The sequence below is a fragment of the Mchenga conophoros genome, linkage group LG7 (genome assembly GCF_057382185.1).
Source record: "Mchenga conophoros isolate Kocher_MC1m ecotype Shallow Benthic linkage group LG7, M_conophoros_male_GT1.1, whole genome shotgun sequence".
NCBI lineage: Eukaryota > Metazoa > Chordata > Actinopteri > Cichliformes > Cichlidae > Mchenga > Mchenga conophoros.
In genome coordinates, this window is record NC_140532.1 from 13,582,237 (window position 1) to 13,595,818 (window position 13,582).

General features: G+C 38.8%; 1 protein-coding gene across 1 annotated transcript; it reads left to right on the forward strand.

Moving 5' to 3' along the window:
* Window positions 1-330: 330 nt before the first annotated feature.
* sema7a (semaphorin 7A (JohnMiltonHagen blood group)) lies at window positions 331-8,291 on the forward strand. Its single transcript, XM_085282223.1, has 14 exons — window positions 331-527; window positions 716-852; window positions 1,440-1,481; window positions 1,580-1,675; window positions 1,961-2,063; window positions 2,196-2,306; window positions 2,559-2,701; window positions 3,932-4,110; window positions 4,408-4,516; window positions 5,041-5,224; window positions 5,416-5,528; window positions 5,860-6,005; window positions 6,163-6,221; window positions 6,337-8,291. Exons 1-14 carry the CDS (start codon window positions 407-409, stop codon window positions 6,738-6,740), a joined length of 1,947 nt encoding a protein of 648 aa, XP_085138349.1. The 5' UTR covers window positions 331-406; the 3' UTR covers window positions 6,741-8,291.
* The last annotated feature ends 5,291 nt before the right edge of the window (window positions 8,292-13,582 follow it).

A 13,582-nucleotide genomic window follows, 5' to 3' on the forward strand; every position in this document is an offset into this window, starting at 1 on the left:
GTCCAGAATTTCGCTTCCAGTAAGGTCGATTTACGAAAGGATTTAATAGTGAAGCAGTCGGTGTTAAAAGGATTACAGTCAGTCTGATCTTGCAGTATAAGACTATCACTATCCAATCGACTTTTTTTTTTTCGGGCTACAGGCTCAGCCCAGTGCAATAAATAACGTCATCTATACGAGGTTTTTAATATGATAGGTGACGCAAACCCCACGAATAAAGAAGAAATGTTTATATTAAATTAACACAAGAAACAATCCATATATTTCTAAGACTTGTGTTTTATATAAGGCAGAACAGCATGCCACGCCCACGAGGCTTTTATAGTCAAGAGGATGGAGCGAGTAGAGCAGATTGATTTTGAGGGTGCAAAGGGATTGTAGTGCAGCTCAGCAGCTAAGGCGCAATATGAAGCGTTTTCTTTTCTCTTTATTTTGGCTTGTCGGGGATTTACAGCCAGCTCTTTCTGCTGGTTTGAAGGATACACCGACTCTCGGGTCCAAAAATACTCCTCGACTTCTAAGCAAAGGTAGGTTGCGTTAACATCGACGCAGTGGCAGTATTACATTACGAAAGCTCTAGTGTGTGTTTCCTATTCACTTTAGTCAAAAACACTGCAAGGACAAATCCGATTCATCTTCTCGTGTTTTGATGTAAGTGCAGAATGCCGTAATTCCTGATTAAAGCGTGATTATGAGATGCTTTTTCACCCTGCAGATATAAGCGTTGGGCTTGAATACCAAATTAATCAGAACCACAGTGTGTTGTTCTATGAGGAGGGCTCAGATGAACTGTACCTGGGAGGCAATGATTTTATATTGAAACTCAATGTGGACGACTTCCACGTCATAGAGGTGGGTTGGAGCAACAAATCGTAAACTAACGATGTTCTTTATTTATGTTTTCTTATTTTGTTGTTGATGGTGTTTCTTTTTTTCCTCAATTCCTGTGGGGTTAAGCAGTAGCCATTAAAACCAACAGATGGTTGTGACAGTCCTAATAAGCGTCTGTCTGCCATACAAGACCTTGTACTGTAGCCTCAAAGTGCTCATTAAGAGGTCCAGGTGCTGAGCTCATGGCACCGACAGAATCATTAAGAATAGAACATGTAATAAACCAGAAATTTCAGTATGACTTTTTTTTTTAATCTTAATGTTAAATTTTTAATAAGTAAATGATTCTTGACCATAAGAGAAGAAATGGGTCTTATCATTGATATCACTAATGGATGTCGTGCTGTGGGAAGAGAAGCTGAAGGGAATCAAGAAGACATTTGAATTAAGGGAACTGGTTTTAGTCTATCCTTTTATTAATCTATCAGACAGCTATTTCAGTAGACAGTGTTGTAATTAGTTTCTTAGTGATTGTTTCAGATGCTTCTTATGTTTTTGAAATGTTGCTAAAGTTATGGCTAATCTGTCTACAATCAATGTGTTGACAGAAATTTCATCTGAATGCAACGGGGCAAGAGGAATGCCAAGAGGTCGGTGATTACAGAATGATCAGAGATGTGCTAATAAATGCATTGTGAAAATGAAATATAGAATCGGTTTCCATAACAAAGTTCTCTCTGTGTCATAGGACCCCTGTGAAAATGTTATCACTGTCATTGAGAAGTTTCAGAACAACCTGTTTGTCTGCGGGACGAATGGACAGAAACCAGAGTGCTGGCAACTTGTGAGTGATTCTAAAAAGTGTTAAATGTGTTAAACCGTAGACTAAAAGTGTGTGACTTTCTGCACTTCTGTGACAAGTTAATGGAAACTAAACTAGTTTCCATAAACTAGCAGCAGAGAAAAGCCAATTAAGGAGTGGAGCTCTGGTGCTTCTTGTTAAACTTTAATTGGGCGCCCTCATCTATAATTTAATGAAGGTGCTGGGTGTCTGGTGTTTTGTGGTTTCCCGTCACAGTTCTCTTGAAGTAATGTCACTGTGTTCTGTTGACTCTCTGTGACCCTGCAGCGCCCTTCAGTGAACAATCAGTCTCTTGAAATATTCGATAGTCGTGACGGGACAGGAATCTCTCCATTTATCTCCACACAGAACTCCCTATCGCTCACAGTAGGTATGTTACGCGCCGCTTTTGTAGTTACCATGTTTTCAAGGTTTTAATTATCAGTGTGCAGATTAATGTAACTGATTATTCAAAAATTCAACATTTTTGCCCCTGTCAATTTGGTGTATCGGCTATTTTTAGAAGGGGATCTGTATGCAGCAGCACCTTTGGATGCTGATGGAAGTACATTGCAGTTCAGAAGACAAGCTGGCCACAGGACTAATGTCTGGATGTATGACAGCTGGGTCTCAGGTAAATAAATACCTGCTCTTATTTTATAATGGAGGAAAACTACTGTAATTTAATACATTGGTGTCGTATAATCAGAATATGTTTGACTTAAAAGTTTGTCTTGTTCACTCCTCACCTCATTGTAGGGTAATTATGCTTTGGTTCAAGTTTGATGTGGCAGGCTTTCTGTTTTGTTTTGGGGGTTTTTCAGTTCGCGCTACACTGTAAACACTTTTTTTTTTTTTTTTAAATCTTTTTATCATGTTTTCACAGAGCCCACATTCGTCTCTGCGTCATGGGTGCAGCGGAAGGACGACCCAGACAATGAGAAAATTTATGTCTTTTTCCGTGAGAAGAACTCAGACCACAACCGAGAGGCTGACCCACTGATATCTAGGATTGCCAGAGTTTGTAAGGTATGGTGAAAAAAGCTGAGCTAACATCAATGAAACTCAACTTTGCGTACAGATAAATTCTCTAAAACATCTTCATCTCACTTTCAAGAATTAGGAACAATCAAAAGTCTTGCTGTGACTACATAAGCAAACCTTTTTCAAGCATTTTGGAAGGTGGGTTGTGCCCCTTCATTCTGGGACCCTTTGTGCCCAGTCCTCATAGGATGGACCACACCCACCTTTGAACTTGGCCTTCAGTCTAATTTGATCTACAATTGGATAAAGTTTTGCGAATGCGTTTGGCATGAGTACAAGGCTCTGCCACTGACAGAGTATGTCCAATACCAAAGTACTTGAAGCAAATTTGAAGTGGGTTTCAGTTCACTTGCCACACAGTTGGAAAATGTTGTAATAATGTTGTAAGCTTTAGAACAACAATATTCATAATGAATGGCAAAATGTGATCATGCCCATTAAAATAAAGGAGAGGCATTATTGGCTCAGTATGTGTGAGAGGGTGTGATAATAGCACAGCACAGGGAAGGTTGAGTCAGTCAGTTCAGGGTTTTTTTTTTTTTTTTTTTTTTTTTTTTTTTCTTTCTGTTTTTGGACACATCAACAGTACAGTTGCCTAAAATGACACAGCTAAAAAAAAACACAAAACCTGTGAGATGATCTTAACAACTCAGCTTACCACCACCTGCTGTACTGAATCTAAATTAAAGGCAGCGACTGTGAATAATTCTAATATTGTTTTGTGATGGTTTGCCATGTTTCTTTTACCGTAATGATCTGCATAATTTTCCATAAAGAGGAAACAAGATACTAAAGTCTGTCAGATCAGAGGTGCTTGATGTTGATGTTAGGCTTTATGTTTTTATGGAAGCAGTAGTTATGCTCACCCAGTATTTCCTCTTATATCAGGATGTTGCATTAGTCATGTTAGTTTAAAACCATCACAAGAAAATATTGATTTGCACAACAAAGCAAACAAACCTTTGACCCACCACCAACACCAAAAAATTGGACTTCATCTACTTTACATTAACCAGCGAAAAAAGCTTTCATTTTGCTCAAATGTTGTTTTCGGGATCCTCGCTTGACATCTGTGCAAAACGAGACTTGCCCTAAAAGTGTTCAGGTGTTCTCGTTTCACATTTCTGATACAGCTCAACGTAATGGAAACTGTATCGAATAACCTTCAGCCGAAGCAGAATTAATGAGTTTCCTCCTGTCGGTATCATATTTCAGGTGGATGAAGGTGGATCAAAACGATTCTTCCAGAACATGTGGACATCTTTCCTCAAGGCCCGTCTTGTGTGTGGAATTCCAAAGGAGTCGCTGTATTTTAACCGCCTCCAAGATGTTTATGTGATGCACGCAGACAACTGGCAAGACACCAGGGTCTATGCCCTCTTCACGAGCAACTGGTTAGATGCTTCATTTTTAATATCTAAGCAACATGCAAACATGACAGTGACACCACAATCAAAAGCAAAACATCAAGATGGGTAGTATTGCTTTAGCAACATGACTTTCCATTCCTTGTATCTTAGGACTGTAGCTCCAAAAACACATGATGTTAGACTGTTGGTCAACTGTTTGTCCTCCTTTTCAAGGGTGTTGCCCTTCTTCCACTCCCATGAGCTGAGGCAATAACAAATTCACAGATGATTTAAACCCATGATGAACGCTCTGGCAATCTTTCTTTCTTATATCCACTCTAGGAATTCTACAGCAGTCTGCATCTATACAATAAAAATGATTGAAAATATATTTGAGAACTCCAAATTCAAGGGCTACAACGACAACGTTCCCACACCAAGGCCAGGAACGGTAAGAACTTTATTATGTTGCTATGTTACTTTACAGAAACAGAATTTACAGACAACTTCCTCTAAATTGTTTTATTTTTACATTTCTATTTTCGTTTTGCTCACATGCAGTCTAAGCAGTTTATTCTATATCATGTGCATGAGTACGACCTGTGGTTTTTAAAAAAAAAAAAAAAAGACATGGAAACAGCTGTGTGCATGGACTGTTTCATCACATTCATTGTTTCCATCATAGAGACTGTGGTTATTTATTTGACATCCACTGAGATTAAATGGAACAAATGAAGGACCTTTGTATTTGCAGTTTCCCCTCATTGTGGCACAACCATAATGCAAGTTTCAAAAAGGGGCTGACACCGACCGTGGTCCTTTTTCTGTTCATGTTGCTATATTTTGTAAATAAAACCACCCCTGTAATTTACGATGTGGAAAAGTTTGTCTGTGCTTTGTTTTTGGACTATTTTTTTTTTTTTTTTTTTTTGCCTTTCATGCAGTATACAGACTATTTTTGCATTTATTTTTCAGTGTTCCACGAACAGCAAGGCTTTGCCACGTCACACAGTCAATATTGTGAAGGATCACTCAGAAATGGCCGACTGGGTTGACTCAGATCCTTTTTATATAAGCACCAACAACTACACCAAGATAGTCGTGGACAGAGTTCAGGCTGCAGACCAAAGATTTTATAACATTCTGCTTCTAGCTACTGGTATGTCATTGTTCAACAGCACAGGGTCCTTGGGATCTTGTTTTGTCATTAGTGCCTTCGCTGCCTTTCAATTGTCTTACATTTTAAGAATGCATTGTCTGTAATATCTGTTAGGAACAATAAGCTAAAAATACCTAGCCAGATATATCACTTGCAAAAAATAACACAATATCAAATTCCTGTTCCAACAGATTCCGGGAAGATCCATAAAGTCTTGGAGTCTGGGTCAGAACCTTTTATCATATCTGAAACGCAGCTCTCCAACTCTTCAATCATACAGTCAATGAAGCTTGACTCTAAAAAGGTAGGGTTCATTTAAAATGCCATACTAAGTGCAGAGCACTGTGCTTTGCCGTTCTGGCATCAGTGTTTCTCTCAGCTGCGCCCACCTTCAGTGAAACATGATGTTGCTATTTCTTTTTGCAGAGCGTCGCATTTTATCTGTCAGGTCATTGCTTTTGTGCTTCACATGCAGCTATTTTCAGCTGACAAACACCTCGTGTGCATTAGTTGTCTTGTGCCAGGAAAAGCCAAATCTATCAATAAGCAGGCTATAGAGTCTACAATTTCCCCAAAAAGAAAATCTTTTCATTCAGGTTTAAAGTAAATTTAGATTTTTGTCTTCCTTTGCTCAGAAAACATTAATTGTGGGGTCTGCTGAGAGAATAACTGCAGTGAACCTTCAGAGTTGTCAGGAGTACAGCAAGTCTTGCGAAGAATGTGTTCTGGCCCGGGATCCATACTGTGCCTGGACTAACAATGGATGCACCTCGACTGTCCCGTAAGTGCGAGCAGCAGTCTTACCAAGACCCTCTGGCACATTTTATTATGTTTTGCACAATACCTGAAACAGCTGTAGAAATGAATCAGATAATCAAAGAGGGAAAAAATCTTGCAGAAACATCACTCACTGAAACGTGTTTTATTCGTCTTTGCAGAGGGAGCATTCAGAATATCGTGGATGGGAAAACAAACGTATGCAGTTTAACAGTTAAAGGTAGCTAATGATGAGACATTTATTCATCTTGCTGTAGACTCCAGGAACAAATTTAGTCTGATCTCTCTGATCGCTCTCTTTCCCTTTTCCCCCCCCTTTCTTTCTTTTCTCCAAGAGCCAAGAAACCGGACCAAACGTGAGATACCTCCACTATCATCAGTGCATTTGAGGACAGTTCATTCAGTCCCCCAGGGTGTGCCTTTCTATCTGTCCTGTCCCATAGACTCCTACCACGCTGAGTATACATGGGAGCAAAAAGGCCAAAAGAGTCCTTGTTTGCAGATGCTTACCAACTGTCTGCACCTCATTCCTTCCATGTCACAGGAGAAGTATGGCACGTACAGATGTATTTCAGAAGAGAAAGACTACATCAAAGTGGTGGGAACATACGAGCTCATAGAGAACCAAGACCCAAAAAAGTGCTCAAAAAGCAATACACCTGACAACTGGAACGCTGCACCAGCTCTTATTCCAGAGATGACATGGATCACGCTGCTTGTAGCAATAATTTCTTTTTGAACTGACTCTCTGTTACTCACTACTTTTAATTTGCAGTGTCAAAATGTCAGGCCCTCTGTACTCATGCAGCACTAACGGAAATCCATGTCAAGCCTTTAGCGGAACCTAACACAGAAACATTTCTGCTGTGAAAAACCTTTATTGTTTCAAAGAGGGGCTTGAACAGGAAGGGGAAAGAAAAAAGAAAGCAGTACAACCGGTCAGCAGTGCACAGCTTGAATGGTCTCCAATGGTGATTGAAAACATCGGAGCATCTTACATAAAACACTTTAGCTGAGTACCTTTCTTCCTTTTAACACAATCAATGAAATGGAAGGCACAGAAAGTAATCAGAGGTAATTCCTCTTTACATGAATGTATATCTCAAGTCAACAACACTATTAAACTATGAGTGTAAGTGGGAAAGCTTCCAGTCAAAGGGCCACAGACAATCTTTAAACAGTAAGTCTGCTTAATTGTAAGTCTTATACAAACTGAAGGGAAGAGAGCTCTTTCCACTCTTTCCACAAAAAATGTAAATTATCTGTTTTGACATTGCACTGCTGACCCGATAATTTAGGAATGTGTCTCCACCTTCTTTTTGCCTCAGTGCTCAGAAAGGTATCTTAAAAATGCACAATGAAAATATTTGGCTTTGCATATTGGGAAATGGCTTCTCTCAGTATTTAAAAGCAGTTATGTCAAAAATACTCCAAAACATGCAAAAAGTTGGCCTATTTGTAGTGTTAGAATTTTTAACACATACTCACTGAAATTGGGTATGTGTTTTCCTGACGCGGCGCAGAGTAGGGATAGTGAAGGTGGATGAGTTGGCATTGCTCATCCACAGCAGGGGTAATGCATAAACGAGGAGAAGAAGCAAGTGCATGTAGTGTGGAGCGGATGGAAGCGATTGTCGGGGTGATTTGTGACAGAAGGATAACAGCGAGAGTGAAAGGGAAAGTTTACAAGATGGCAGTGAGACCTGTTATGATGTACGGTTTGAAGACGGCGGCAGTGACAAAAAAGACAGGAGGCCGAGCTGGAGGTGGTAGGGATTTTGTTTTGTTGGGATTAGAAATGAGTCGATCAGATGGACAGCTCGGCTGAGACGGTTTGGGGAAGTGCAGAGGAGGCGTATTATTATACTGGAAAGGATGTTAAAGATGGAGTACCTCCATAAGGGAAAAAAAAAATCTTATTTTTGTACACAGTATTATAGCACTGATAGCACTTTTCTTTTTTTCTTTTTTTCATGACCTATACTATAATACAAATAAAATAGTGCACATAATCCATCCATCTTCATCCGCTTTATCCGAGGCCGGGTCGCGGGGGCAGCAGCCTAAGCAAGTGCTGCTGCCCCCATAATATTGTGCACATAATATTTTGTTAAAATGAATTATTGCAATCACCTTGTAGAGAAAACCTCTAAAGAACACAGAGTTGGCCTCAGTAGCCTGAGATGGAGTCAGATTCCTTACCTGAATTATTGCTTTAGTCCCTTGATAAAGAGTGTTATAGAGCAATAATGTAGCTAATAAACCACTTAAAACTTTATTTACACCAGAATGTAGTAAGCTGTGCCTTGTGTTGCTTTAATTCTATGAATTTAACATAATGTCTCTTTACAGCTTGTGTCATCATGTTGCCTTACACACATGTATTTTGGTACGGTATTAAATTATTTAATCCCGAATGTTTAAAAAAAAAAGTTTTTTTTATATGAAAAGTATTATTTATTTCATTATTCACAAAATATTTAAAGAGATAAGAAAACCTGCTAATGTCTTGTAATGATTTCTTCATCATAAAAAGAGTGTGACAATTTACTGTTCACTAGGAGTCATCCTATTAGGTAAGATATTATTATTTAATCTTAGCAGGCTGTGTTTTAATCAGCCAGAGTACTCAGTAAATAACTTTCAGCATGACAAGAGGGCAGATGACAAAGCAAGGATCTTGAGCTTAAGCTGTCTTTTACCTAGATCTAGTCTCAGCGTTCTTAATGACTGCACAGAGTACATCCTGCTTATGTAAAGAGATTTTTTTGGGGGAAGGGGGGCACTACAGTGTATGTGCATAGACAAAAACAAATGGGAATTTGGGTGGAGTCCGATAAGGTTGTAAGATTTTCTTTCAGATTAACTAATTGAAGTCCAGAAACTCCATGGAAACCTAGTGTTGTTTATGCTTCTCTCATCCTGTCTCCAAATATGAGATAACACAGCATCCATTATAGTGTAACACTTGACTCTGAACTTGGCTCTCACAGTAGTGGTCTCAGTCTTTTGGCCACACTCTGCTGACCAAACCCTGTTGTTGCAGTTTCATTCTAGGAAAACACGCCCTTTCAGCCACTGACACACTATGTTGTTGTGGGCTCTGATTTACAGCCACATGGTTTTAACTGTTTTGATCTGCAGTGTCTACACAAATATTTAACACTGTAGAAGGAGATGGTACTTTCCACTGTTTATGGTTCATATGTTGTTCTGTCTGTCTTAGGCTACTATAATTATAATGAAGCTTACTAAATCTGTGGCTTAAGACAGAATTTACATAATCCCTGATCTAACAACTAGGTTTGTCCTTTGGTAAACCATCTGCATGCACTCATGTTTTGTTTATGTCTGGGTTCTTTTCTGAGTCACTCATCAAGTTGTAGAAATGTGTCAAGTGGTGTTATAGAGGACTTACAGCTAAGCATCACTGATAGGCTTTACTTTAGGACTATGTTAAGAAACACTTACGGTATCACAGGACTAAGCTGGTGCTGCATTGGCGTCTGAGGTCACAGATATGGTGACTAACAAACATGTTTTTGGTTTCTGTTCTGTTCTGATAAGAGTAAATCTTCATTCAGGACCTCGGCTCCCAAGTTTTCCTGTCCTTCTTCTCACAGGAAGACTTCAGGAAGGAAATTATTGGAAAACAAACACAAATTCCGATTAAGGAAATTCTTAGAACTGAAAGCAAATGTCATAAATGTAGCTTTTCACATGTGCGTCATGTTGTTTAAAGTTTCTAAGCACGCACGATACTTTGCCTGACATGAATTTACAACGCCTGTCTGTAACTGCAATCCGTTGCCAGCAGAGGTCGCTGTTATCCAACAGACCCGACATCGGTTCACGCTTCAACGCCTACCCTGAACTGAACACAAATCCATGGCTAACCTGACCCTACAAGCCAAGGCTTAGAACAATACTCGCATGCCCATTTCACCCTGAAAATGATTATCTCAGAGTGTAGTGTATGGCAATTCCAAGGTCCCCGGGGAGTCGACATTACTCAGAATAGCGTGAATTCCTTGGGTAACAAATGAAATGCGACATGCATGGTGTGATAGGCCTTGGAGGGTGATTCAGTGCAATCCTCCAAGGTATGCATGTGCACTATGGTATGGTTTGTGATTTTGTCACTTCTGAGTTGTTTGCACTTGCTGTAGTAGGTGCTGGTGTGTTACATGAAAATTAAAACGTTCTCTTTTGGTCTGAGAGTCACGACAGATGATTCCGTGATAACTTGGGTGTGGCGGTTTCCCTTTGAAGTAGAAGACAAAACAACCTAAAAAAAAGAGCAGGAAAAAATAAACAAAGTACCAGATGAGCCATTGCTTGATTTTATTTGTACAGTACTTCCTCATAAATCCTAAACCTGTAGCTGCTTGAGCTGTGGGGTACTTGAATGTTTTGGTAATTAGCCTACTCCACATGTGTGTTTATGTATAAGAGAAGGCATATTCATGCTGTGAGTGATTCGAATTGCTCTTTGTTTTCCTTTTGAAATTCCAGTCAAGTGCAGATTATTATCCATTTATGTTTTAAGTGTTTGTACTTTTCTTGAATTTAATTTAAAATAAATTACCATTCAATTTATTATTTTTTTTATTTTTTGTTCTCCAGGGTTTGTTTGTATTTTTGTTTTGTTTTTTTAAATATATTGTCCTAGTGATTTTAAACCCTAGTCCTTCTGTCATCTTCATGGGATTGGTGGTAGCCAGTATGCTCACTGGGGGTAGTAGTGACACCTGGGAACATCTGTGTGTCCTCTTGTTTCCTAACTTAATCCCTAGTAGGACAAGTAGATGGGTTTATTTATTTATTTATTTACATATTCTGTATAATTTAAAAAGTTGTTTGTAGCTGTGCTTGTACTGGACATTTTCCACTGCTGTGTTTAATTAAATCTTAAAATAAATCACTTAAAATGATCACTCCTCTCCAGGGCCACATTAGGATTTGTGACACTGAGTTAAATCACATTGTTTCCAAAAGCCTTTTGTTTGAGAAGTCTCAACACAGCGTTGTGAAGTTTCTAAATAAACATACTCTGGACGACGTTTGAAAATGATCTGAAAGGCTGTACAAATTTACAGTGTGCACACGTTTGGAAATACTTTGGGGATGTACTCCATTAGGTGTGAAACAAAATGTGGTGTGAAGAGAGGGAGCAGAAGCAGGTTCAGAGCAAAGAGCTGGTGAGATTTTAACAGTTAAAGTAAATGTTTAAAGCATTTAAAAAGACATCTGGAAAATAAGGAAGATAGAAATCTAGATGGTTTACCGCAGGGACTTGAATCACGAATACAGCAGGAAATTGTACGGCAGCCGAGCAGGCAGCCAAGAAGGAGGAAAGGGAAGAGAGAGTACGTTAGTTCCGTATCAGAATCTATTTTACTTGCTGACACAAAACAAAACCTAAAATTAAAAAAAAAAGTAAATTGATACCCAAAAGACAAGTTATATTGAGACTTGACAATTAAACAAATCGTGACAGGGTCGAGGGAAGAATATAAATCTCCAGGTGATTACCTGGATAGGAAAATGAACACTACCCAGACCTGTTTTTTAAAAAGAGGTTTTGGGGAATTTAAACTCTTTGTGGTGATTAGCACTTCTGCCTCATAGCAGTACAGGCTGAGCTTTTCCTGTGAAGTTTGTGCAGGTTGTCTTTTGCCCTTTGTTGCTTCCTTTCACAGTCCAAAGACATGCACAGTTGGACTAATTGATTATTCTAAATTGCCCGTACATGTGTTGAGGGGGTACTCTGCCTCCTTAGATAAGCTCCAGTTTGCAAATATTTGGACAGTGATACAGTTTCTGTAATTTTGCTTTTGTCCACCATGGCAGTGGAATTTAAATCAAACAAGCAAGATGTGATTGAAGTGCAGACATTCATTACATGAACTGTTTAGGAATCCTAACCATTTCTGTACACAGACCTCCTTACCATTGTTATTTCATATTCATATTCTTCTTATTGCTAAATAAATGTTTAGTATGTCTTTGCAATCTGTGCATTAGACCAGAGGTGTCAGAATCATTTTACATGGCAGGCCACATACAGACGAGTAAAACTCCCCTTTCTGTCAGTGTAAAGAAGTTAGATGTTTAACGGTTTTTCTATATGATGACGAAAAAGCCTCTGTGATAAAGAAAGACATCTGTCAGAAAGACACTTTCAACTTAAATTGTAAGAAATAAAGTTGCAGATAAAGTTCTGGAAGCTCATTTACCAAAACTGTCGTTGTAAAACAACAACAACAACAGAATTTACACAAGTTTTATTAGAGACACGGCTAAGACTTTGGCCAACATAATAATTTGTGAAAGTTGAATTTTTCCGGTATATAGAAAAGGGGAAGTGGGGGAAAGATAAGTTTTATGTAAGCACACACACAGCTGTAAGATAAGAGCTATGCAGGAAGTGCGATTTTATCGTAGTGGAAGCAAGACACCGAAGGTAAGACAAATTCATGACAGTGAATTGTGAATTTTAATTTAAAATTCACTTAAACGACGAAACCTGTCGTTTAAGCTGTTTGGTGGCTGTTTATTAAGAATTATTAACGGTTTCAAGCGCACATTCAGGCCTGTGAGACTCATTAGACACTCTGACACTGAGCCATGGCTCTGTGCTTATGCACACGTTTCTGCATCTCTGTTATTCAAAGACACTTTCTATATGTATAATTTATTTTATGTAAAATTCACTACTAAACTGTAACTTTAAGGACAAGGAAGCGATATTTTATTCAGTTTTATCATAAAAGCTTTCTTTTTATGGATTTGCTATTACTAGCGAGAACAAACCTGAGGTTTAAGGCCTGGATTACTTTGAAACCTTTGAAACCTGAAAATAAAAAGGGGCATTGCTTTATTTACGTCTGACACCTCTGAAGTCCACCAGAAGATGGCGGCATCTGAGCAGGAAACCCTTCTCCTTAAACGCAACCACCAATTTGCAAGACTCAAACGCTTATAATGATTATATAATGTAATGTTTATTTACACAGCGATAGGCTGAAAGTCACTGGTGCACAGAAGCCTTTTAAATAAGACACGAGACTAGCTGCCAAACAAAATAAAATGTGCACGAATTTGGCTTTTTTGTTTACGAAAATTAAAAGTAATTCATTTGAGATTTACCCGAAATTTGTTGCGTTCAATCAGATATATTTATTAAAAACAAAAAGTTAAAGCAGGTTTCACGATGCGGTGCAGCTGCAGTCTAACACCATCAAATGATCCGGGTATCCTGTGGCTCTATGCAGAGCCTGTCCATACACTGGACTCCTCAGAATTCACCTTCTCTCCAGCCTTATTTGTCATTGTTATTAAAGATAATACTAGATAATATAAGTGCCTTTGCAGTTTTTTCCTAATCACAAGAACACTTTAAATGTTTCACTTCGTGTGCAAACTGTTACTTTTGTGTTTACCTGTGTCCTTTAGTTAAAGACAAAGGGTTGAAGGTGAAGCGAATGAGGTCAAAGATGGGCTTAGGTCGGAGTAATAAATTAAACATCGGATCCTAAATTATGGATTTTCTTGGAGGGCGGAGGACCCCTCCAAGAG